Genomic DNA, 26,879 nt, shown 5'->3' on the forward strand with positions numbered 1-26,879 from the left:
GTGAGTCCATTTCTGACCTAGCTAGCGGCTTTTTATAAGTTTTCTAAACGCCGCAGCGCTCGGTTGCGCGTGATGTCGCGCGGCCGCGCGCAAGCTTCTGGTCGCTGGCTCTTTTCTGAGCGCGCGGCTGCGCGAGAAGTGGCGCGGTGGCGCGCACCATTCTGTCGCATGGCTTGTTGTTGCGCGCGCGCTCTCGCGCATGATGTGGGCAGTGGCGCACGCCTCTCGGGTCTTCATGTTGTATCTGTGCGCGTGCTTGCGCGAGAATTGCTGTGGTGGCGCGCAAGCTGATGGTCTCTCGCCTATATTCCTGTGCGCGCGGTTGCGCGTGAAGTTGCGTGGCCGCGCGCGCCTCTGCCCAATTCTTGCATGTATGCGCGCGCGGCCGCGCAAGCGCGTGACGTTGCGCGGCCGCGCGCGCACCTCTGTCCGATGGCGTGCTCGCGACTGTGCACTTCTTGGTCCGTTTTCGCACACCGCTCTGTTTTCTTGGTCCACTTGGCTTCGTTTCCACTTTTTCTCCATACCTAAAATGACAATCAAAACAAGCCAAAAACGCATAATTTCATTCGAAACTAACATAATTCAATATGGATTATAATATAAATTAAGTGCAAATCTTGCACTTATCATATTTCTAGATTAATAAAAGTTTCTATATTATCGATGTTTTCATTGTTCCATAATATTGTGATATTTATGATAAAATATCTAGATATTATATTTTTGTTCAAAAATGAAATTTTTGTTTTTTCTATTTGTGTATGATTCTATATAAAGAATAAACTTTATGGCAATGGTATATAAATAAGATATTGGTGCTGCTGCGTGGGTGCAACGGTGGTTTTTGAGAGTTGAAGGAAGAACAAAGAATTATATCAGTGAAGATTTTGCATGATCGACTCACATTGTTTGTTGTTTTGCTGTGAAGTGTTGAGACACTCAAAGACGACACTTGTGTAAAATGTTGGTTGAATAGTTATTTGTGGCTCCGAGTTTCAGCAATATAGTAGTTGCATATGTGATTTTGTTTTTGTGTATTTGACATGCAATTTAATTCTTTGACTTGTTAAAGAAGTTAGTTTTTCGTAGATTCACTAGTATATGTTTTGTAAACTATTTACAATTTTATAGTGAATAATTTAGCTTGAGGCACTACACAAGTTTTTGTAGATATGTGTTATAACACCTGCACACAACACTCAAAAGTTGATACAGATAATCTCAATATTTTCTGTAATTTTATAGTAAACAAATCAACTTTCAAATATAAATCAAATTAACCCATTCCGATTCAAACCAACAGGGATGATTTTTCATTGGCTGAATCAGAGACATATTCATTTGAGGGCTATACTGGGCTGTAGTCCAGCCCACTCCATTTTTTTTTTTTTTTTTTTTACTTGAGTTATAATTTAAACCCATCTACCAATCTCCTAGTTAGCCGAGCCCATTTACATGGATGAGACCAAATTTAGCCACAATAACTTCTCAATTGGGTCCTGCAAATGCCTGTCAAGATCAAATCATGTCCTAAAAATATTTAGTAACCTTTTTTGTTTTATATTGAAAGATCAAGCGTTAGCTCCATTCTTAATTTCTCATCAAATAATTGCTCCCACGACCCTGATGGACCGAATAAATTTGTTTTGTGGAGTAAATTTTTTGAGGTAAATAGCTTGCATCGAAATCTTGTTTTGTGTAATAAATTTTTTGAGGTAAATAAAGAAATAGGAACCATTTTTACATACACGAAAATTTATGTGATAATGGCTCACATATCAATTTGTTGAGTCATTAATTGGTTATTGCTTGAATATTTGTTTATGAGCAATTGATTCTTGAGTCTTGATTGTTTGTTGTTGAGTCGTTGATTGACTATTACTTGTTTGATGATTACTTTATTACTTATTTCAAGCCCCCTCCCTCATATTTCTAGATCTGTCTCTGGGCTGACTAGCTAGGTTAATTCTCATGTCCATATGCCTGTTCTAAATATTGAAAACGATTCCATTCAGAAATAAAATCGATTCGTTCAATCTGTTTAATCTGTCACATAAAATAGGTTAGAGGGTTAAATAGGTTAGAGGGTAGTTGGATGTCTCGATGATTTTCTCTGGTACTTACATAATTAAAAGAAAAATAGTTATATATGTATCGGTCATAATATTTTTGCATACAATATAAACGCATTTCATTATAATTTTCTGTAGGAATTGACTAGCATTTGGAGGTTTTACATGTCCACTATTTACACGTGGAATCTCAATCAATATAATTAAAATTCTCGATAAATAACCCAAAGTATGTAATTTCATGTGGTAAAAAAATCAAACAGTGAGACTATATATGACAAATAGATCAAATTCAGCATAACATTCATGCGTTCACTAGATCGAGATATAAATCCAACGTAATGGAACACATCCCATAAAATGCAGATTGACAAAACTATCTCCGGCCCGATATCGAAAGGGGACGATTTTTCTTTGAAAAATGACTAAAATTGGAATTTGAAAAACATTAAGTTTCATAATCGCAAAGAAACAAACATACATGACCGAAATTGCAATTTGTTAGGAAAAATATTTGACCAAAATTGTATATTAACCTAACGTTGCGGATGCTTCGTTTTGAACCAACTAATGGCGATCAAATATTAACGAGACTAATTGCTTCAATATATCTTTTACTATTTATTAAGTTTAAGCATATTAGAATAACTGTTTTTGGTGTCTTTGGTCTGTTTTTTGGTTTCCCTATTTTGCCCCTATTTGATATCAAAATTACATTTTTGTTTTTTTTTTTTTTATTTCAAAAAACATTTTTGTTTTTATTTTTTTTATTACAATTATTCAAATAGCACTTTAGTACCTCGATAATTTGTCAAATTTCATTTTAGTCCATAAATAATTATAAAAATAAATTGTACACACACGCACCGCGTGTGCAGAGTAGCTAGTATACATTATACACACGAGACTAATGTGAACCGGTGTATTGATCTAAATAAAAAGTACGTACACAAGCCCTTGTTAACCACACTCTTTTTCGTAAATACAAATATAAGTAATTTTTATTTTTAACATATATACATCGACGATTAATTTTCTTGTCACACCATAACAGTAATTTTTTTAAATAAAAAAAATCTGAAGGAAAAAAACTTTATAATGACAAGCCAACATAGTTTAAAATTATAAAACAAACATATATATATATATATATATATATATATATATATATAAACATATATATATATATATAAATATTATATATATATATATATATATATATATATATATATATATACATCCATACATATAATTTTGATATCATGCACACCTACCGTGCACACCTTTGTGAGCATCGATGAGGTGTCACTCACCCATTGGATGCACAATTTTTCTATATTTCATCACATCCAATATGTGAATGACACATCATCGGTGCTCACAAAGGTGTGCACGGTACGTGTACATGATATCAAAACTAATATATATATAAAATTAATTTAGCAAACATCACCCAAAGATACCCAAAAACATATATAGATCATGTCCACACATTTGACCTTGCTGGCTTATGCTTATCTTGTCATTGCTCCGACATAACTAGGAGCAACGGTGGCCGGTGTTGGATATTGTCTCTCAACGCTGCCATGATATCCTACCAATTTTCAAAAAAAAAAAACACATTTAATAGATATATATATATATATATATATATATATATATATATATATATATTAGCTTATTATTACTGAAATAAACTCGTGAATCACAGTTACACACACACACACACACATAAATGAAATTCGTATGTATATATATATATAGTTACCGAGGCTCATGTTGAATCCGCGGTGTTTCAGTTCACGATGCATTTGACACAAGGAGCACAATTCGCAGCAGCAATGAACCGCGATGTCTTGGCATAAATTACCAGGAATCATGTATTGTGCTCTCATTTTAGTTCGATAGCGACGAGAATACGCATGTGCGCATCCTGTTAAATATAATATCAGGACATAGATCGCCGCACTCGTTCCGCAAGCTAAAAATTAAAAATTATATATAAATATCAACTCGTGTTCAATATAAATATATATTACAAACATATTCCCGTGACTTACAAGTGGATCCTTTGTCTACAATCTCAGCAACTTGTCCAAATGTTATGCATGAGCACCAACATGTTACGCAACCTATACATTTCACGATATGATAGAAAGTTATACGTGCATGTTTTGAAGTTTTGTTTAGCAAAGAGTACATACTATAAGTTGGGACGGATAAGGGATATCGAACGATATTATTAATTAATGCGCTAATTACTAGAGTTAACTTAAAAAAAATAAATTCAAAAATTTTCCCATAGGCCGGTGGAATATGTATGTGTTTTTTTTAATTAATAAAACATAAAATATATTATATATTTACGATCGAGAGGACTATATATATATATATATATGGTAAAACACCTACAATTGCCGCAATCAGAAAAGCAGTCACACAGGCCAGTGGACCACGTTGATGGAACAAAACTTTGAATTTGCAGCGCGGGCACTGCCACCATCGGTGGCGGCGCCGCAAACGGTTGAGATTTCCCCACTGAACCAGCCATACAAATTAAGTTGAAGAAAGTTCCTAAACTTAGCTAGGAATCTGGTATGGTAGCTATATTGAATGTGTAGAGCAAAATGTAGCTGGTCGTGTTTTATAGTCACATTTCAAGCCTGGATTCAACGGCTTGGTAGGGGGCAAACTTGTTGCAAAAATTAATCGAAGTCAACCACTGCCCAAAAATCAATCAAATTAAACTCACAAATTGTGATTTTATATATTTTGACGGAAGTAACTATGGTCTTTTTAAACAAATTTACATGACTAATTATTTTGGTTGTCAACTATGTCATTTTTGCTTACGTGTTGCGTTGCGTTCATTGGAGCAAGGCTTATCCCACTAATTATACCAATTCTACGATTTTTTTTTTAATAAATAACAACGCAACTAATAAATTAGAAAGCCAATAGTTTTATCTTTCGTTCGATTCTTAGCAGGGCAAAACGATTTTAAATGTAAACTAATTATTAGTGAATATTAGCTGGAAGAAAGTTACAAAAATTAGAAATTCGAGATATATTTATTAACTAATTCGCATACTGATCTTCACAATCCGATGTATTATAGATATCACAATCACCTTTTTTTTAGAACGCGACGTGACCCTTTGATTAACCAAGGAAGATAATCTAAATGTGAATCCGTCATGTAAACATTTTGACTCACATAACACTTATTTTCCGTGCAAGAATCTAGATGTGGCTCCAGTCATATAACACTCTGATCCACATATATAGTACTCGTTTCTCTGTACCATATCTGATACCATTTTGTCATGCCCCGGACTCATATCCACGCAAGCTCCACTACACGATGAGCTTTTATAAGAACTATTATATATCCACCGTCGTTTTATAAAAATGATTAACTCGAATTATAATATAAGTTTATTTTAGCTTTTTATTAACTACTTCACACATTCTTCATAATCCAATGGGATGAGTCCCCACATTTTCGGGCCGGCCCCAATTCCTTGCTAGTGGTAGATTTATTGCATTAATGAATCGAATATATATATCACAACCCCCACACTAAATAATTATTATTTAATTTAAACTTTAAATTGCACTAGTTGACCTTTCCTTTTCTTCGTCTTTTATATATTTTTCAAAATCAATTATCCAGTATTTAATTAATTCATATCCACCTCCCGAAACTAATTATATTTAATTTTTTTAGCTAATTATATTTAATTGTTAACTAGCCATTAAATTAGAATCATTCCTTTGCCCTCCTCAATTAATTTTTAGTTGTCATACACGCGGTTTCAAATTCCATGAGGACATTAATTAGTTATTAAAAATTCCGTTGATATATTTTTTACTCGAATTAAAATTTAATTGTTGCGGTTAGGTAGTGGTGGTAATAATACAACACAAATCATTTAAACCGTACAACGCTATAAGCCTATAACAACTGTTTTCCTATACCAGAGAATTAAGCTTTTCAACGATCATCTTTCCAGTAATTGTAATTCATAATAATCGAACACGATATATATTCTCCAAAAACAATAATATGATCGAGCGTCTATCGTTTTATCAAAAGTCATACTCATATATACATTTACTTCATCGCATAAAATGAGCTCTAAGAGCGTAATCAACATATATAAGATGTTTTCGTCTTTTAATTTTGGTTACTATATGCCAAAAGTGAGTTTTCTGATTTATTACCTTTAAAATAGTAACAATGAAACTAAACTCCGAGGGAAAAAAGCTAGGGGTACTGTGAAAATGGGAAAAAGGAAAGAAAATAATTTTTTTATTTTATTTTGTGAAAAATAAGAACAATGAAATTAGATTCTAAATCTAAGGATGTAAACGAACCAAACCGTTTGCGAGCTATTTGGAACTCAGCTTGATAAAAAGTTCGCTCATTAATCATATCAAACCAAGTTCAAATCAATTTCGAATTCGATAATTTAAGCAAACCATGCTCAAGTCTAAAGATATTCGACTCTTGAGCTTGTAAATATGTTCATTAATAGACTCGCGAGCTAGAGCTCAATTTATTTAAGTGGTTCATAAGCTCGAACTCGGATCTTATTTTATTATTATATCGTCAAATCCCGATCCAAGTCTTTCGTGTCTGTGGAGCCAAGCCCACTTAACCAATGAGTCGTTTGTAACTGATGGGCCGAATCACAACTTGGGCTTTTTCATTGGAATGTTGATGAGCCAAAACACAAATTGGGCTTATTCATTGAAGTAACCCAAATCTGAAAAATGTAAGGGGATGTGCAATAGACTTCGGACCCTTCCTCTATATAAAATATTTTACCGTCAAAATATGACATGACATTTGATAATCTGGACGAAGAGTGTCTTGTAATTAATTTTATACTTATTTTCAATGTTTGTCTCCTTTCTTTGTCTCCTATAATCATAATATGATGTGTGATAAGTTGGTTTTCGGTAGTGTTTGTATTATTTATTTTAAGTGTTTTCAAGTTTTTAGTCGGTGAAATATTTGAAAATTATATGTATATGTCGTGAATCGCTTAAAATAATCTCTTGAAAATACTAACTTCGTGTGGCATGACACTCTAGTATGCTCTTTGCAATCACATTTCTCATCTTTTACAAATTAAAAAAAAAAATATAAGATTAAAAACTTAAAACGTATCAACAGGTAATTTATCTTTCAATATTACGCATTTCCATCTTTCAATTTCGTGTTATACCGACTTTACATTCATCACCTATCAATCAAGCAGTAACTTGGAGCTATATCCTTCTTTATATGACATTATTGAGATTAAATTTAAATATTGGTCTATACTTATAATTATGTGTTCTTTATGACTGTATTTGAACTTCGTCGTAATTATTATTCAAATTCATTGGCTTGCATTTTACTTTTGTTTATTTAAACAAGCCAATAAATTTGATATTCATCGATTCAAATACAACTCGAGTTAAATACGACCAGAAAAGCATGACGTGGGTGAAAATAACAACGTTGGTTAACTTGTAATTATGCTAACTTCCAAAACTACAATCATAGGTGCATTATTCCAATGGCCAAAGTGGGGTTTCGACTTGTATCATTGATTGGGTCCATTAGTCAACACACGCCAACTATTCAAACCGCCTTAATTATTTGGTTAAAAATTTTGGTATACATAACATTCCGGCTATGGCAACTGCACCATTATCATCTCCGTTGTGTGTTTGTGTAGTTTAGCACTCTCTGTTTTTTGGGGTTTAGAGTTTCTAACTCGAAGTTTATATCTTATTTCAGACACACACAAAATCGCTAGACCAAAAGATTCACCACACAGTTTTGAAACATAACTCAAACTTTAATGATATATGAAAAGTGACACAATTTGCTTTTGAATTTTGATCATATACCATGGACCACCTCTGATTCTTTGTTAAATCATTTTACATGTTAATCCTAGATATCTTCTATGAGAGAGAAGTGGTCTCATTTCTAAACCGGATTTTCACCTCGGGTTGCTATTAGCCTAAGTACTAATCTTTACCGCACAGTACTGTATTCATTATTTCTTCGCTGATTTTATTTATCTTTATCATTCAGGTCTTTGCCCGATAGGATCTGTGTCCAAAAGTTGTTGAAAAGCAAACATATGTTGTTTCTATTTTCCGATATATGTTACGTTTGTTATAATTAAGATTATGCTTGTCAGAGTTCTAAAATAATTTATATCACAAACAGTTTATAATATGTCCGAATAAAATTGTTTTCACAAGAAAAACTTATTTTAATATTTCAATTATCTAAAATATCCTTATATATTATTAAATCTGCCCTTTATTTTAAAATCCTAATATAAAATATATAATTAAATTCCATCCAAGAAAAATGGGGAATCAATGGCCCAACCTCAGATTGCAACCTCTCTCTCTCTCTCTCTCTTTTTTATCAAAGATTGGTATCCTAGCTTGCTTACGTTGGGCTACTATAATTAGAATTTTCAAAAGTAACCAATTTCCTAGCATTCAACTAGGAATCAAGAAAGCATATTTATTATTGTTATAAGTCTCTTGTTCTTTAGGAAAAATTACGTAATATTCGATTAAAAAAATGAGTTAGATTTATCTAGAACAAATTAAAAGATACTAAATAATTTATAAATAAAAATAATAATTTACAATCAAGATAATAAAAACATATTTTAATCAACAAACTAGACGTCTGTGGATTTTTGTAAGATAATTTATTCGATTATTTAATGTGTCCAAAGAACAAAAACATGTTAATTTATTATTGTGAAATGGTCCCCACAGTGAAAACACAGCTCACTTGCATTATTTTTTCACTCACACACTTCACTTTCTTCATTTGGTAAAGCAGATCCTTTTGCGCGTTCTCCTTTTCCCCTTGCCTTCTCAAATTTTGATTCTCGCTTCTCTTTATGATATTCTATCAATCCACTTCCGTTCCTTATCGAGTAAAAATTCTCTTTTCCTTTTTTTCGTTTAATCTGTCTGCTCGCTTTTTGTATTCGTGTACAGCTGATTAACTAACCCTCTGTTGCCGTGATGATAATGGGGAAGGGAAAGGGTTTTGTTTTTCCCGAGGGATGGGGAAAAATTCAGTTATTAATGATGGGTTTTCTGTGAGAAGGGAAAAAATTGTTAATTTCTTTTTTGTTTTTCTGTTTTTGGTGGTGGTGGTGGTGGTGGTGGTGTCTGATGTGTTTCCACGTAGTTCAGCTTGTGGGTTTTGTGGCAACGGTGTCCTTTTTAATGGTGTTTTGTTTTCTTTATCGTTCCGAGAAGACATTCTGCGTGGAACTGAAAAGCTTTTCCTTCTATTTTTAGGTTATTACTGATTCCGCTAACAAACCCTAGGTGGGGGGGACCATATATATTATTTCTTATTTTATTGGTATATTATTATTCTTATTAAGTATGGTAATTAATTGTTATAGACAAACAGCTTGTTTTTTAGCGATTTACTTTTTGTATTAACTATGTTTTTGATTTTGGTGGGTCTTAATCAATCGCTCTCCTGTTTGGAAAGAATGGTGCAGTTCCTTTACTGTATATAAGGTGTTACGTGTGATACCCAGTGAATGATAAAATTATTTCCTAACTTTCGAGCATAATATCATCACGCGTACCTATTATCAAAACAGAGAAATGCTCTGCTTTAAATGATAAGGTATGCCATCGGCCACAAACACACACAAACAGAGAGAGAAGTGACTGGAGTATTTTGTGTATTTAATGGATTCTGGAGTTTTTTATTTATTTGGTCACTTTGAATTGTGGAATTTGTTGGCTGATCTTTGTTTAGTTATGATGGTGTTTAAGTGGAGAACCTTTGGTTTTTTGGGTGGTATTGATTTTTCTTGCTACTGATACATTAATTCGTGTGTTTCAATAGTAAAAGTTACCTGATAATTTCTTGAATCCTTTAGTTGTTGTTAACTCCTTTTTTAGTCATGCTTCCAAGAATATTGTATTTCGACAACATTTTTTTTACGCGAATTATTACTTGTTCTCATACTTTTTGAGCATCTTCTGATCGTGTTTTATTTTTCATTGTCTGATCACGAGTCAGTTTTTAATTACCTCCATGCACAAGAGTAATTGAGTAAACTGATTGATGAGCTACTGTTCTGAGATGGATTGGAATAGTAAGTGGGATCGCGAGAACTTTGCTGCCTTTTGTTCGAAACCAATTGACAGTTCCAAGAAGCTCCAATTACCGGATTGGATGATTGTTGATGATGGAGAAATGGATGCTGGATCATTCAATCTCTCATGGGGAGGTGGGAACAGTGGTGCATCTGGCTCTGATGGAGGTCATGGTTCCTCAGCAAAGAGCTCCGCATCGGCTTCTACTGACTCTTCTACTAAGGATAGCTTCAGGTTCATGAAATTTGAGTGTTCTAATGGAAATTTTAGCCAGAAAATGGAATTGAAAGGAGCGGAGGTTTTTGGGATTTCTCCACCTGTGGGGGCTGTTAGCTCTGTGGAAACTTTGATCGGTCTGAAACTCGGAAGACGGACTTATTTTGAGAATAGTGGAGTTGGAGGAAATGGTAAGATGGCATCCTTATCTTCGGTGCCTACTCCATCCAGTAATAAACCCACGCCCAAGAAAACTAAATTTTCTGGTCAGAGTGCTCCAATACCGCGTTGTCAAGTTGAGGACTGCAACCTCGATCTTTCGATGGCTAAAGAATATCACCAAAAGCATAGAGTTTGTGAAAGCCATTCCAAATGCCCTAAGGTTTATGTTGGCGGCAATGAACGTCGATTTTGCCAGCAGTGTAGCAGGTACAAGAACTTCCAAGTGCCAAAACGTTTCACATCTTTGCCTCTTGTCCATTTCTTGCACGACTTGTAGCTAATGTGGGAAGATTTTGAAAAGTGTACAATTCTTGTTTCTGTTTGCAGGTTCCATAGTTTGTCCGAATTTGATGAAAAGAAACGAAGTTGTCGAAGAAGGCTTTCTGATCATAACGCCAGGCGCCGCAAGCCACAGCACGAAACCGTCCGATTTGATTCGACTAGGTTCTCATCGCCATTTCACGGTATTGTACTTGACCTTAATGTTTTGAAGTTTAGTCAACTTCTCTAGCAGGAAAAACTGAAAACTTTGTGGTCTGCGCTTGAATTCTGTCATACTTTGCTCAGTTAATAGGGTTAATGTTTGATTTCGATGTCCAGGCACAGAAAGAAGACAGCAGGTAAGTTTTCTACTGAACAATGCTCCATTTATTCAGCCTAGAATCCCTGCAAATTCCATGGGGGATAGCTCGGAGTTCACCATTACTAAAGGATATGCTTCGAAGTCTTTTGGAGACGGAGGCAGTGGTGAGCCGCACGGTAGTGCAACCAAGTATTCCACTTCGGGGTTTTTGAATTCAGGTTGGTTTCCTATTTCAGGGCTATCCTGTAATGATGTTCAGATAATTAATGCAATTTCAATAATTCAGGTTCCAAGATCACTTCCCACACAGATGCTGCACCGGAATATCATCATGCTCTCTCTCTTCTGTCAAGCAATTCGTGGGGTTCAGGCGAACCAGAAGCCATGCCTCTCTCTTCATCAGAATTCTGGATGACCGGACCGCATCCCCGTGTGCCCACGAACTACTTTCAGGAAATGCCCGTTTTCAGATCTCCGTATGAAGCAGACTTCTATCCGAATGTTTTGAACTGATGGGATCATCATATTCAAATATCACAACCATTTTATCGCTTCGATAGAACTTAAATTACGGTTTTTGTGTTGGTCGTGAACAAATTGGGAATTCAGGGATTGTTCGTTATTTTATTATCTCGAATGCTCGCCTCGTATTCTTTGGCTGTTTGATTCCAGCAGATATAGTTAAATTATATTTTGATTGTGTTGCATTGCGTCACAAGGTTACATAACGTTACAAGCAGAGAAAGACGTGAGTTAGCACCGCTCATTTCCAGAAGGTTGGTCGATGGAACAGAGACGAGTTTATGAGTGACCCATCCACCTCAACTTCCTTCAAATATCTCAACCCTTCAAATATAACATCTTTACTTCGTTTGTAAAGATATTCTAAATTTTAAAAAAGATCGATATTTTAAAGAAAAATCAAGAAAAAAAAATAGACGCGAGGGGTTGAGTTAAAGATGCAATTTTAAATAATTTGAGATATGGCGATACTTTTAAATATTTTATTTTATCGGAATGATACTTAGATCTCTTCAAGATATCAATCATCGAAGCTTGAATCCACCTGTAAAAAATTTTGACATTTCAAACTCATTATAGGTATCTTTACTTCTTCAGCCACGTTAAATATCTTGCAAAATTAACTTAACAAACAGGTGAATTCTCACATGTAAAGTCTTCTGCATTTCCTGTCTTCTTCCATTTCAATCACTATCGCGTCCTATACCATAAATTTAAAAACAATGGCATATGATCGTATAATACACACAATTTATGTCGGCAGGGAAAAAAATTGAACGAATGGGGCCTCCTCTATCAAGTACTTTGGTAGCTCCACCAGCTTTAATATAATAAAGCCAAGGTGAATTTAATTCGAATGCAGAACATTGCGGCAACCACCAGCAATGAACACGACTTTAATGATTTAAAATCGGAAAATTATATTTTTTTTATCGGGGAAAAAATGAAACAATAATTGAAACCATGTTAAGAGTCAGGAAACATAAATATGGGGTTAGAAGGCACAGAGATAATAAGGCCGGTAACTGTCAACCAAATAGTATATTTGTTGAATAATAAAGCAATGGCTTTCCACATCGTGTAATCAAGAAAAGGGATGGTACCAAATTCAAAATGCATTGAGGAACAAACAGGAAGAAATCAAATTTTACTCAAGGACCAGAGCACCTACTATCATCATATTAAACCAGTCACAGCGAGAACCACATCAAATAACAAATTTTGCACTCCAAAGTTTGTCATTTACGGACGAAAAAGTGGGGAGGGTAGGCAAGAAGCCCTGAAAGTTTACCGAATCACCCTACATGCATTGATCTTTTAAGTGACACTGACACCCAAGACACACAAGACGACGCTGCTCGAAGTTCATACTTGGACAACACGATTATTTAGGGAAGCAGAGGTCCTACTCTCACTGTACTCTTAATCAAACAAGAGATAAGGCGCAACCATCTCAATCCACAAAATGTAATTGATTCACATTTTATAACGAAGACTGGGGAAACACGCCCAGAAAGCTACCACGGAGATAAAAGTTAACAAAAAAATTTTGAGACAGACACCATGGAAGGTTCAAACAAGAGCCAGCTGTTGATACAATGACCATACAACTTTCGACCGACAAGAAAGGTCTGGTTAAAATTATAGAAGACATTTAGGGATGCTGTTTCTAAAACAAAGATCTCTTCAACAGCACAGAGACTATTAACACCGAATTGACCAATAGAATATAGCTGAAATGCATGTCTTCATACACTAAATACGCAATACCAGAGTAAACAGTCCTAGAGAATGGCAATCAATTTGTAAATCTTGCAGACACATGATGCAACTTCATAAGGTTATAGACCTTAGGATTCATTAGAGTTAATACACAACTTGACACGAATTGGGAGAAGGCATAATAACTTGACAACCGCTGCAACAGGAAGATGACATGACTGACTTTCAGACACCCAAACTGAGCAACGCTGGACGACAAATCTGGAACTTCTCAACATGCTTAGTACTCACTGGAAAGTATACAACTGTAGTTAATTTATGAAAGGACACAACAAACTAAAATGAACAAATAAACACTTTTAAGAATCAAAATAAACAGGAGATAAAATTTCAGCAACAACTTCCAGCAAAATAGTGCTCGCGTGTAAATTCCCACTCTTGAGTGGTTTTCGAATTTGATACATGTCCGAAGAGTACCAAATGAAACAAGAAATTCATACATATTAGACGTGGCGCACAACAGACCTGATCGTCTGCGCCAGCTGCCTCTGGCGGGGAGTTCACTGTATCGGAGGGTTTATCAGCTCCACAATTCTGTCTGTTACACTTGCTTCTGAAAGGATAGTTTATGTTGTTGCATTTTTCGCATTTCCAACTTCCCTCAGGCATATCTGGTTCTAAATTGCAAAATTAACCAATACATCATTAGGGTAGCGGACAATGATTATTTACCATTACTATTATAATCATTCACTGAACAAAGGAAAAATTATGCAATACATACTTGAATTTTTGTTAAATTTCGCGCCCTGCATAAAGGAATTTCCAAATTACTTTCGAAACCGAAGAAATACAAATCAAGAAAAAAATCCATGTATCAACTATGCAATTCAAAAGTAAACAGGTGATACAAGAAACATGAGTTCATGGGCGGCAGACGACAAAAGGTAGGAATTCAACCTGAGATCCAGGTTTAGGTGTGTTGCACTTCCTCATGTTGCAAACCAATCTAAATGAAAAATTGACGTTGCCACATTTTGGGCAAGCCCAGTCACTATCACGAGTTCCATCTAAGATGATAAAAACATGTGGTGATTCAATAAAAAATAAAATAAGTTTAGATTCAAGATTTACAACAAGGAGCATCTCGTACCACTAGCTTTTCTCTGAGAGCTATCTTCGGGGAAAAACCCAGGTCTAGGCCCCTATAACAGATTACCATCCCATGTTAAAAAACAGGTTAGTGTCCAAATTACAAGTATTATTACCGGATATTTTTACCAGGGCAGGAAACAGGTAACTAGAATCAAAGCCATCGAGCATGCCTCATATTAAACATCATAATGTGAGATGTTGATATAATATGGCTATTAACAGAAAACTTCTACCAATACCCCGAGGTAGCAGACATATGTCGCATAATAAAACCCTTGATAACTATTTTGATAGAGGTAAAAGAGAAGATTCAAAAAGATAACTATTTTGATAGAGGTAAAAGAGAAGATCCAAAAACACAAATTACCATGGCAGGGCTCATAGGCAAAGCCAGGCCATATCGGTCCATCAGCGGTGGCACACCATACATACCACCTGGAGAATGATTAGAACACGGATCATCTAAGAACACTATTACAGCATGATATTACAAGGAAATAAAGGACAGCGGCAAAAAATACAAAGCACATTAGGATAATATCATGGTTGCTATAATATTTGGTAAAAAGGAACCCCAATAAAAAAAACCAGAGAGTACCATTTCCCATCAATGATCCACCAGAGTATGGAGGTGGACCAGATAAATGCAAGGGTCGATATGGGCTGCCACCAGACAGACGACTACCATAGTTGTAGTGATATGCCGAGCCCCCAGAAAATGGAACATCATAAGGAGGCATAGATGGTCCATTGAACATAGAAGAACCATAAGGCGATAGACCCATATACATTGAGGGTGTGCCAGAGCCAACATACGGTGCAGCAGATGAGTATCCCTGAGGTGGTTGCATTGGCTTGACTGCAGATTTCTGAAGCAGATACTTCCGTAAGTTAATAAGGTAAAGACAACAAAAAATTAAAGATCAGTGAAAGCAATTTTATTCCAATTTAAAAGAGTAAAACTTGCCCCCACAACAACAGATACATTGACTGAAGCCATAGTGAAAAAGCTATTTTGTTTATGATACTATGTGGGCCTGAATAAATATCTAAACCAGTCGATGCTATTTTGCATATACCCTAGTTTTCTGGCGGAGAAGTCGAGAACTGAATTTTGATGAGTATTTCTTTTCTTGGTAAAAGGGAGGGTGTTTAAATGAAGATGTTCACATTTTAGTGATCAAAAAACATAATTCCAAGACCAACTCCTGCTGTCATACATACAGAAAACAGAATGAAGTAGCACGCGATCACAGATTCCTTTTAGATATGCAATTCTTACAGCATGGTGATCAGCTGGCCTAGGCTGAGTGCAGTTACGCATATTACAAGTTGTTCTAAATGAGAAATTCACATTGCCACAGCTAGGGCAAGTCCAGTCATCTTCCCTCCGGCCACCTAAAAACACAACAGGCTCTAATGAATACCAGAATCATTGATAACATTCCAGGAACTTTTGTCCAGCTATATGACTAGACTGATATTACACAGCCAAAGATACAACCTTCAAATTTGAGATAATTTGGTTGTAATTGATAAATCAATACAATACAACCAAGGTAAATCTCGGAAAGGGCAGACATTTACGCCGGCTTACACATATATACTCATCCATTAGAACCAACAATTGTTCAAAAGACAAAGACTACCCAGACAACTCACAAATGTTTGAGATTTTCTAAAAAAATATGCCACATACAATTTGGAGCCATTTGGAGATTTATAACATATGAAACATCATTACAAGAGAAATCATCCCAAACATGATATCTGATCCTTCACAACAATACCAACTAATAAGCAAAAAACAGGAGAACCAAATTTCCGGACACCACAGACAATTACTCACTGGTATGAGCATAAATATAATATGCGCATGTATGACATGCAAAACAGACGATCAAAACAGTTCAAATTACTTCAGGTGCTCTAATCTACAGATTGGAAATGCCTTATTTGGATTCCATAGGCAACTTTTGGTCCGCCTTTACAAAATTAAACAAAAAATGACACGTCAATGGCATAAAACTTATACCATCAGTTCGGGCTCGCTTAGCTGCTGAAGGATTTCTGTTGTCGACCTGTAAATATAGAAATCACGGAGGATTTTCGATCAAAAATCAAATTAACAATACATAAAACGAGACCATAGGCAAATTTCGCAACACACATCCTTGTCCCCATTTTTTCAAAAAAAATTCGAACAACAAAATAATAAATCAGAACTAGTGGCGAAAACTAACACGAACCAGTAGATGTAAACGAACAGTTTCTACAAAACAAAAATGTTTCTAAACGAATCGATTCGGAAAAAAAAAATAATAATCAAAGTGAGAAAAAATTGCATCACCTGAGACATTGCAAGAATAAATCTGAATAATTAGAGAGAACAAGAAAAATGAATTGCTTTGTATCGAGGGTTTTGCCAGGGGAGCGAGCTCGACGTTAGGGTAAGAAAAAGATGTCAGCAAATTAACAACGCTTAATTTATATATATATCCCAACTGTTAAAACGGGCACAAACAAGGAGGGCCTAAAGGCCCGGACTATTGGTGTTGATAAACGTTGATATAGATAAGGACGGCCCGATGAACCGCTGGACAGGTCACGAGTTTTGCAGTACGGAGCCGGTGATGATCCCAGGCCTGGAGAATAGGCTCAGCCCATTTTCCTGGGCCCATGACCAACTGTTAATTTTATTTGGGTAAAGATTTGGGTTGTAATTGGATGAGTATATTTGAAATTATGGATTTCGGCTTTTTTTTACTTATTTAAATGAATAAAATTCAATATAATTCTGAATTAAATTTATATCAAGCTAACAAAATTTCAATATTAATTGTAATATATTTCAAATAAACCCAAGGGCCAAGACTGAAGTCGTTTCAAATTCATTTTTCAAATTCTCCCTCAAAACCAAATCCATCGATTCAAACGCAACTCTGATGAATGAACACATTAAGATATTGTTTGGTGTGAGTGACAAGATATTGATTGTTTCAACATCTCTGTTCTATCTAGAATTTGACTCGAGTTCTACTATAACTGAAATTATGTATAATTATGATATTTGTATTTTAAATTTATTATCCAGATATTATATATAATCTTTAATCCGAGCGGACTATCCCAAGCTCATATCCAGGCAGATCATGCCATGTCCAGATCAATTATAAGCTGGACTGGGCCAGCCCTCTTGAAAGAGGAGTACATATATAAAGAAAATAATAGATTGCAATTGAACACTTAATTAAATTTTTAACATGGTTTGGATTTGATTGAACGTAATCCAACTATCAATAATTATTTGACTGTGTCAAATCTTTAATCGTGTATTTCAGGCGATTTTATATAGTTGACTTTTAAGCTACAAGACGGAGTTTTTAGTGGAAACATGAAAATATGCTTTAGATTATGTAGAAAATTTTGACTTTAATTTGGCAATAACCTAGAAAATAGTAAGTTTCATGTGAGATTGTGTCAACTCTGCAATATTTATAATAAAAAGTAATATTTTTGGTATAAAAAAAATATTTTTTCATGGGTGATCCAAATAAAACACATGTAACACAAAATTGATCAGTGAGACCGTTTCATGTGAGTTTTGTGCCTTGGAAAATGAAACCGTGAAGGAAAAATATCCATATTTTATAAACTAGGGGAAAATCCCAAAATCTCCACTATTGAAAATCATTTTTTTCCTTCTAAAATTGACTTTGCTCGAATCAAAGTATGAACTGAAATTTAAAGTATATTATAATTTATTAAAATTGGGATTGAAATCACATTTGATTTCAGTTTAAAGATTGGAGTTCGGATCCAAATAATAGAAATAGTAAATCGTGTCAAAAATATGAAATGGAAATTTACAGCACTTGTAGCTACAATTATCCGATCAATGTCGATAAAAATATTTTTATGCTAAGAGTATTACTTTTTATTGTGAATATGGGTAGGGTTGACCCGTCTCACATGATTTGATTGAGACGGTCTCACATGAGACTCACTCAAAAATTTACATGCTGGAATAATGTGTATGATAATTATGCATGGATTGAATAATGAAAAATGAATAGAAATTATCTAGAATAGGCCATCACGGGCGTCAATTTATCAAATAATCGATAATATTATAAATGTATCACACACACACTAACTCACTCACTCATATATATATATATATATATATATATATATATATATATATATATATATATATATATATATATATTTGGTTATTATTATATTATTATTTGTCGCTTCTATCTAGATTTATTTGTGACTCATGTGAATTTTGGCATATTAAAATCCAAAAATTTGTATGTAAAAGTTCAAATATAAATTACAGTGTTATATTGTACCATGGACTAATAGAAACGTAATGATTAATAATTTGATTGATATGTTGTTGATAAAGAATTATGTGTAATACTATATGATTAATTATTTCACGTGTGGTATAATTTTTATTAGTGAGATACAAAATTTTTGACCAAAATATCTTGTAATACTCAATTAAATTCCCACAAAGCACAGCAAATACCCTACAATACTCAATCAAATTCCCACAATCGAATTTCACGCCAAAAAATATTCTTCTTTCCACAAATCGAATAAAATATCTTTTTCTAATCGTTTCTTCCAAAATGTCTAACACACCGATTTTTTTCTTCTTTTACAATGATTCCAAGGAAATGAAACCTGAAAACACCGAGCACTAAGCAACGACGACTTGCGATTATGATTATGTATGAGTATTTTCTATTTTCAAACACTGTAAAAAAAATTGTTTTGAAGTTTTACACAGAGCACACAACTACTTAGATCTGAAGATGAATTGCAATCTGTGGGAGAATGCTGGTTAGTGTAAGTAATTTTATTGTGATAATATTCTGATTTAATTTTTTCTTGTACATTGAAGAAATCATATATCCGTTCGAAAGCTGTCGTGCAAAACAATAAAATCTTTTGTCGGCAATGAAGACAGAGAGCGTGAATGAAAAGTTAAGTTTAACAATTGTGAAATTTTTTTGATTTAAAATGACGAGACAATTTTGTACTTCGCTACCAATAACCCTTGGTACAGGGAGTGATTATTTTAATGGAACATTAATTTTGTGTATATTTTAATGGAACATTAATTTATAGACAATCAAAAATGGGTGTCTCATTATAAACCGTAGCAAAATGATTAAGACAAAAATTTGTGTGAGACGGTCTCACGGGTTATATTCGTGAGACGGATCTCTTATTTGGGTCACTCATGAAAAAGTATTATTTTTTGGCAAAAACTTGTGTGAGACGGTCTCACGGGTTAAATTTTGTGAGACGGATCTTTATATGGGTAATCCATGAAATAGTACTACTTTTTATGGTGAATATGAGTAGGGTTGACCCGTCTCACAGATTGAGACCCGTGAGACGGTCTCACATGAGACCTACTCTTATTTTTTATGCTAAGAGTATTACTTTTTATTGTGAATATGGGTAGGGTTGACCCGTCTCACGGATTATGACCCGTGAGACGGTCTTACATAAGACTCACTCAATGATTAATGAAACCACTAAATTACGAGTAATAAAAAACCCAGATTCATAAACAATTGGTTGGATTGCGCATATGGATGACAATGGGACGGGACGGGGTGGGGTGGGTTTGTCATCTCTATCCCCGTCCCCGAATTTCATCACCACCTCCATACCCGTCCAGATCCTCGTTTTTTCGGGTTTGGGGAATCCCCAAACCCGAAACTTCGGGGATCAACTTCTCATCCCCGCCTCATTCCTGTTTAAAAAATATTAATATGGTAATACGATGATATATTCGGAAATTTTCTCAAATCAAAACTTATTATTATCTATTATTATTATTAGTGATAATATTATGATAATATTAATATCAACAATAATATTGTTATTAATATTTAAAACATTAATAATATTATTATTAATAATACTATTATTTTATTATTAATATTATTTTCGGGACGGATTTGGAGATGTGGATAGTAATCTCATACTAGCCCCGAATTACATTAGAGATTTAAAAAAATCCCTGAACCCGAACCCAAACAAAAAAAAAAAAATCGGAGATCTCCATCCTCATTTCGTGTTTTCCTCACGGGGCTCCAAAGCAGTGGAAAAATTGCCATCCCTAATTGCGTACATATTAGTTTTGTGTATATATAACCTACTTATGAATCCAAATATCATTGCAGTAATTACTTGAATATAAAAAAATTTGATTATAAATCAAAATTCATTAATAAAAAAATTTATGAACACATGCATATACAATGATAATTAAAATTAATTAAAAATAGTATAATTTTATAAAGTTACACTAATTATCTTACGAATATAAATACGCGAGATCATTTAACAAAACCTATTTTTTTATTATTACTTCAATAATTTATCAGTCAATTTTTTATGTTAAAAATATTAATTTGAATAGTAAATATAAACAGGTTGAATCGTCTTTAAATCTTGTTTTATTATTTTGAATTATTCCATTTATTCATTATTTACGAAATTTTTGAGATACCCTGCGATGCGATAAAGGTACAATCTTCGGATTGGATCGTACGGATCTTTCGTAGATCCACGAGGGCCACCATATACTGGAATGAAGGGCCGGATATTAAACGTGAACCCCATTACTTAGCGTCATTTAGACTTAAACCTCATCTTTTAAAGATTTTTAAAGCATTTTTCACTAGTAGTACAGTACTGTATCTAAACTTGGGTTCATTCCCCAACCAAACTCTTTCGTTCTTAGCCTAGACATTAATCCATGGAATCCTCATCTCTAGATTTCAAACGCCGTTGATTTGGGCTAGCAATCCTTAGTTCCAACCCGGATTAACAAAGACCAACCACAGAAAATGGATAAAACCAATTATCAGCAGCCGCAATGCAAGAAGTTCATCCCTGAGAAAACATGGTATCTTGCGCTTGCGGTGGTTGGATTGATCGGCGGCGTGATTTTGATATCCTTCCATCTAGGGACCTCGAGCTCCTCCCTGCTCTCATGTGGCCGCGGAGGCGGCGGCGCGTGGGGAACGAAGAATTCCGGCAACGCGACGTCCCTCCAGATGGAAGCGATTCGCCACTACGCGACATCGCGCGTTGTCCCGCAGCAATCTTTCGCCGAGATCACCCTGTCTTTCGACGTTCTAACCACGACGGCGCCTTGCAACTTCCTGGTCTTCGGGCTGGGCCACGATTCGCTCATGTGGGCGTCGTTGAATTCACGCGGCACCACGTTGTTCCTGGAGGAGGATCCCGAGTGGGTTCAGACAGTGTTGAAAGACGCTCCTACGCTGAGGGCGGAGACTGTGAAATACAGAACCCAACTCTCGGAGGCAGATGAGCTGCTCCGCCATTACCAGCAGGAGCCCGATTGTTCAGTGAAAAAATCGTTCTTGCGCGGCAATGAGAAATGCAGGTACACCAACAAAGTTCTTCCATTCTCAGATGCGTTCATTGCAAATTTGTTTTATTTTAAAATTTTTATTATTATTCCTCGAATTTGATAGATAATATAATAGAATTAATGTATTATTTTTAAAAAAAACCAAAATTTAATTTGAAATTGAGGCATTTAATCCAACCACTCGAGATATTAAATGTCTTGTTTTTATTTTTGACAGACTTTTGTCTATATATATATAGCTTTACATTTTGAATGAACATGTAATTATTTTAGAATTTATGAATGGATAGATCGCCTCCCACATGGATGTGGCGTTGGGGGCAAACCTAATTGAACTTAATACACTAATTACATCTCTAACTCTATTTGGAAATTGTGCTCGATAAAATAACATCAAGTTTATTCTTCTTCTTTTTTTTACGAGAAAACTTGCCTTCTTTAATCAATGATAAGAGGTCATCAATTACAAGTTTGTCAAACCGACTGAACGGAAAATCACCCGACACCCAAAGTATTGATGTAGGAGAGGAAATAGAAAATTTTGCGAGAACATATACTACGGCGTTAGCCGACCGTTTGATATGGTATAAATGTAATATCATCGGCCCTTCATCAACTATCCGATCTCTGCCACAATGGTTCACATGTATCCAAAATCCTCATGTGGTTTGGTGACTTATTGCACTGCTAATAGAGAATCTGACATAACATGGATTCTTGATAATTTCTACCACGTAGAATCTTTAGTCCTTCATGTAATGTTATCAATTCTCCATGTGTAACTGATAAGGGTTGTTTGATTTTCTGGCCAAAAGCGCATATCAGCTTTTGAATAAATACCTGATATGAAGCTCCCAGTAGATCTATTTTATGATTTGTAATTTACCGGATACGATATAATAAAACTTAGATATCTAAGAGCCCGTTTGGTATCAAAAGTTTTTTGATTAAAAAAGTACTTTTTTAAGTTGGTTTTTAAAAGTGTTTTTTTTAAATAAAAGTTGTGTTAATATTGTGTTTGGATGAATAGATAAAAAACACTTTTTAAATTAATAAATGTGTTTGGATACATATCATTAAAGTATTTTTTTAAAATTATTAAAAAAGCTAGTAAAAAAAGTTCTAAAATAGGATTTTTAAAAAAAACTCTAATTTCAACTTAATTAAATAAATGCTTTTTTTAAAAAGCTCTAAGATTTGTAAGCATGGTTGCAGATTGGCACTGAGCATGCTATCAGATAAGGTGTACGATACGGAATGGGACTTGATAATGGTCGACGCGCCGCGGGGGTTCTTCGCGAAGGCGCCGGGGAGGATGGCGGCGATTTACTCGGCAGCGGTGATGGCGAGGAATAGGAAGAAACCTGGCGTGACGCATGTGTTTCTGCACGACGTGAATCGCAAGGTGGAGAAGCAGTACGCGGAAAAGTTCCTGTGTAAGAAGTATTTGGTGAAAGCTGCGGGAAGGTTGTGGCATTTCGAGATTCCCCCGGTGGTGACGGCCACGGGCGGCGACTTCTGTTAAAATGCGCGAGGGGTGGGTGGAGTTGCTTTATAGTGACTCACTTTTTTGGCTACGCATTTTTCTTAGGAAGAAATACTTTTTTTTACATGGAAATATCCTACAAACGTCAACCCATGGTTTGATAGGGGATGTGTGAAACAGATGAGAAAACTGTGACCCAATTCGGGAAGCTGAATTTTTACAGTTTTAATAATTGAATCTCAACTTATTTACTATTAGGCACCACGTGGTTCCGATGGTAGGATAATCGACGGGTTGATAAGAAATTAAAAGATAAAGTAGTATGATAAAATATAATTTTTGATATGTTATTAGAATGACCAAAACAGTTTCCATTAATCACCTTCTTCCCATTTCAAGTTTGTAAGAAACCAATGGTGTCTGCCTGTATTCGATCTGGTTCATTACATGTAATTAGACACAGAGTATACTCAATATCAATTTAAAGTGAATTATTTAATCCGAAAAGAAATTTTAAAGTTTCGAGTTTATCGCGTTGGGATTTTGCCAATATGTTGTGAGATCGTGATGAAAAAAATGAGGAAAAAACCATCCAATAAAGTGAAATTGATCTCAGTTCATTACATGTAATTAGACACAGAGTTCGAAGCAAAATACGGAAAGAACCACGAGCCACATCCCTTCCCCTCACCAACACACTGTTATAAATATTAGATTAATTTAAAGAAATACTATTGTTATTATTGACCTTTAAGTGAAAGGAACGTTTACTGGGAAAAAGAAATTAATTTTTAAAGGAACATAACTTGTAAATGAAGTCGTGGTTTGATAGTGGATGTATAAACGAACGAGAAAACGAGAACCCATAGAGGAAGATAACTTTTGCTTTTTTTGTTATTATTTTAATTGGATCTTAGCACCTCATATCTATATTCTATAATTTTTATTTTAAATATGAAAAATTGTAAAGTTTTGAGTTTATAACATAAGTTAATAATGTGTTGGGTTATTGTCAACTAGTTTCAATAATTTTTTATATTAGTCATTTATTAGATTTGACACTATTATGACAAAAAAATAAGGACAAAAAAACCATCCAAGAATGTGAAATAAGTCGAATTTATTACGTTGGTTATTTGTACATCAGTTTTGGGTTAGAGATGGACGTGGAGATTGCACTAAACTTACCATATAATAATTATTCACCATTATCAGAGTACCTAAAAACATTTAGCATCTATACAAGGAAAAAAGATACAATTTTCATCTTGATCCATGTTCATCCATATGTTAATCATCATAATATTAAATTTATCAGTATCTACACATGTTGATCATTCCATATACGAGAAGAAGAATGTATAAAAACTCCATTTGGATTTTGATAATTCCTCCATTAATTGAACATCAACCTTACGAACAAAGCTAAAAATCCATCTTACATTTTGAACTGAATCATCTCATTATTTCTCAGGTCACCACGACTATGTAGAACTCGCTGCAGTATCAAACGAGTTCTTCCTCACTAAAAGACAACTAATCTTCGAAGGCTGAGCATGAGCAACATCGACCACGCATGTCACGAAATCGGGTTGATGCAACGCCAACGTCAGCCTATCTTCCCCCAACTCTAGCCCACTTGCATCAAGTAGCACATGCCAAGAATTCCTATGAGCTTCTGATATCCAATGCATTGAAGATCGAACCCCGTTCGTGCACGCTGGATACGCGAAAAGTCCCTTTGGAGTATACTTACTTTTTCTCCTAAAGTATTGGCTAAGTTGTGATCCTTTGATCCTCAAATTCAGCCATGTCTCTGGTGCAGATATTGCTTTCGAATCTTTAGATGAAACAAAAACTTTTACTGAATCGGTCTCTTCTCCAAGAATTGTCAAGTAGTAATTCCCTCTGAAGAAAGGGTATGATTCACCGATCATCACCATTGATTCTTTTACATTTGCTGTGAATATGACCAAGTATTCCTCTTCCGTCAATCCACAGTCTTGCAAGGCTCGGTTTCGGGCTTGAATTTCCGGGATGGAGATAAAGTTTCCCTGGAAAGAAGTCTTTTTTGCCAGGGTTTCAAGTAGTTTCGAGGGTTCTAACTGGACCTTGCACATTTCGTTGTTAGAAGTAAAAGAAGGCGAAAAGAACGAATCCCGGATCATTTTCTGGGATCTTTTCTTGTCATCGGACATGGGTTCCGAGGAATCTTCGTTGATACAAAGTTCTATTTTATCAGTTTCCAAATCTTCAACTAGGCCGTTGCAGTATTCAGGATACTTTGCAAAGACATATTGCTGCACATATTGCATTTCGCTTGGGGTTATGGGGCCTGACCATCTCAGGTCAAATCCAGGCAGAGTTGATATTGCCTCCGCTATTAAGTGCGGCGGAATCATCCTATTCGGTTTCTGTCGATCGTAAATTTATGCAATAAAATAAAATACACTTCTATGATAAATTTGCATAAAACAAGAACAATGGCAAGCTTGACAGGGAAATAATAGGTTGACTGAACCAATTACCTTGATCACCATGCTGCTTGGCCTGCTACTTTGATTTGGTGAGTTGGGCAAGGATACATTCATAGATTCTCCTTCTTCACATTCAATTGCATTCTAGTAATACACACCATTTTTTTATAAAAAAACAATTAATACATATAAAAGGAAATGAAGCAACAAACCATAAAAACGATATATACGTGCCTTGGATTCTCCATTGATAGGACTCCGCTGTTCTTCGATGTTTTGTAACATGATTTCTTTTTTATCTGAACTTGCTAAAAGAATGCAAATGTGGATACAACTAAGAGAAACATTAATATATACGAAAACATTATGATAAAACGACGTGACAAACAGATAAACGCCGCCGTAGACGACATCAAGATGACCCACAACTTAGAATCATTGAAATTTGTTTTATGTGATAATTAACACAACTTTGGTTTAAATATTTTTATACGATGAAATATGTGTACTTCCCCATTAAATTTAATTTGGTTGGTCGATTTATTTAAATTATCACAAAAGTTTAAATAATTACTGTATAAAGTGAAGTCCGCAAGAGATCTCATTTTCGATCAAGGACTTTTATTTTATGCCAACAGTAAGATTAATTGATGCTCTAACTTCGTGTAGTATTTATGGAGATAAAATTTTCTGCAACATTTTATGTGACATTGACAGATAGGCAAAAACTTGTGTGAGATGGTCTCACAGGTCGTATTTGTGAGACGGATATCTTATTTGGGTCACCCATGAAAAAATATTATTTTTCATGCTA

The 26,879-nt window shown here is 34.8% G+C and overlaps 5 protein-coding genes across 9 annotated transcripts; 2 read left to right on the plus strand and 3 right to left on the minus strand.

The window, feature by feature from the left end:
- Positions 1-3,394: 3,394 nt before the first annotated feature.
- On the minus strand, positions 3,395-4,697 carry LOC140820744 (protein PLANT CADMIUM RESISTANCE 2-like). The gene is made up of 4 exons (XM_073181092.1): positions 4,488-4,697; positions 4,136-4,207; positions 3,844-4,056; positions 3,395-3,669 (listed from the first exon to the last, which is right to left on the minus strand). The coding sequence occupies exons 1-4, from the start codon at positions 4,624-4,626 to the stop codon at positions 3,590-3,592; spliced, it is 504 nt and encodes a 167-aa protein (XP_073037193.1). The 5' UTR covers positions 4,627-4,697; the 3' UTR covers positions 3,395-3,589.
- A 4,212-nt stretch (positions 4,698-8,909) lies between these two features.
- LOC140820742 (squamosa promoter-binding-like protein 12) lies at positions 8,910-11,972 on the plus strand. 5 transcript variants are annotated; one of them, XM_073181086.1, is made up of 5 exons: positions 8,910-9,049; positions 10,168-10,889; positions 11,010-11,146; positions 11,283-11,483; positions 11,552-11,972. In XM_073181086.1, exons 2-5 carry the CDS (start codon positions 10,213-10,215, stop codon positions 11,776-11,778), a joined length of 1,242 nt encoding a protein of 413 aa, XP_073037187.1. In that variant the 5' UTR covers positions 8,910-9,049; positions 10,168-10,212; the 3' UTR covers positions 11,779-11,972. The 5 variants fall into 5 exon arrangements, with proteins under 5 accessions (XP_073037187.1, XP_073037191.1, XP_073037190.1 ...); XM_073181090.1 differs by lacking the exon at positions 8,910-9,049 and adding an exon at positions 9,056-9,452; XM_073181089.1 differs by lacking the exon at positions 8,910-9,049 and adding an exon at positions 9,461-9,942.
- Positions 11,973-13,489: 1,517 nt separating this feature from the next.
- Positions 13,490-17,165, minus strand: LOC140820743 (ranBP2-type zinc finger protein At1g67325). Its single transcript, XM_073181091.1, has 10 exons — positions 17,015-17,165; positions 16,700-16,745; positions 15,947-16,062; positions 15,263-15,533; positions 15,032-15,099; positions 14,663-14,714; positions 14,470-14,579; positions 14,294-14,318; positions 14,035-14,186; positions 13,490-13,799 (listed from the first exon to the last, which is right to left on the minus strand). Exons 1-10 carry the CDS (start codon positions 17,021-17,023, stop codon positions 13,797-13,799), a joined length of 852 nt encoding a protein of 283 aa, XP_073037192.1. The 5' UTR covers positions 17,024-17,165; the 3' UTR covers positions 13,490-13,796.
- A 4,173-nt stretch (positions 17,166-21,338) lies between these two features.
- Positions 21,339-23,820, plus strand: LOC140820738 (arabinogalactan O-methyltransferase 1-like). Its single transcript, XM_073181077.1, has 2 exons — positions 21,339-22,114; positions 23,318-23,820. The coding sequence occupies exons 1-2, from the start codon at positions 21,552-21,554 to the stop codon at positions 23,625-23,627; spliced, it is 873 nt and encodes a 290-aa protein (XP_073037178.1). The 5' UTR covers positions 21,339-21,551; the 3' UTR covers positions 23,628-23,820.
- Positions 23,821-24,891: 1,071 nt separating this feature from the next.
- LOC140820732 (uncharacterized) lies at positions 24,892-26,424 on the minus strand. Its single transcript, XM_073181054.1, has 3 exons — positions 26,300-26,424; positions 26,117-26,209; positions 24,892-26,002 (listed from the first exon to the last, which is right to left on the minus strand). The coding sequence occupies exons 1-3, from the start codon at positions 26,348-26,350 to the stop codon at positions 25,073-25,075; spliced, it is 1,074 nt and encodes a 357-aa protein (XP_073037155.1). The 5' UTR covers positions 26,351-26,424; the 3' UTR covers positions 24,892-25,072.
- Positions 26,425-26,879: the final 455 nt, after the last annotated feature.

Source organism: Primulina eburnea, unplaced genomic scaffold (assembly GCF_022965805.1).
Source record: "Primulina eburnea isolate SZY01 unplaced genomic scaffold, ASM2296580v1 ctg1415_ERROPOS3700000, whole genome shotgun sequence".
NCBI classification, from domain to species: domain Eukaryota; kingdom Viridiplantae; phylum Streptophyta; class Magnoliopsida; order Lamiales; family Gesneriaceae; genus Primulina; species Primulina eburnea.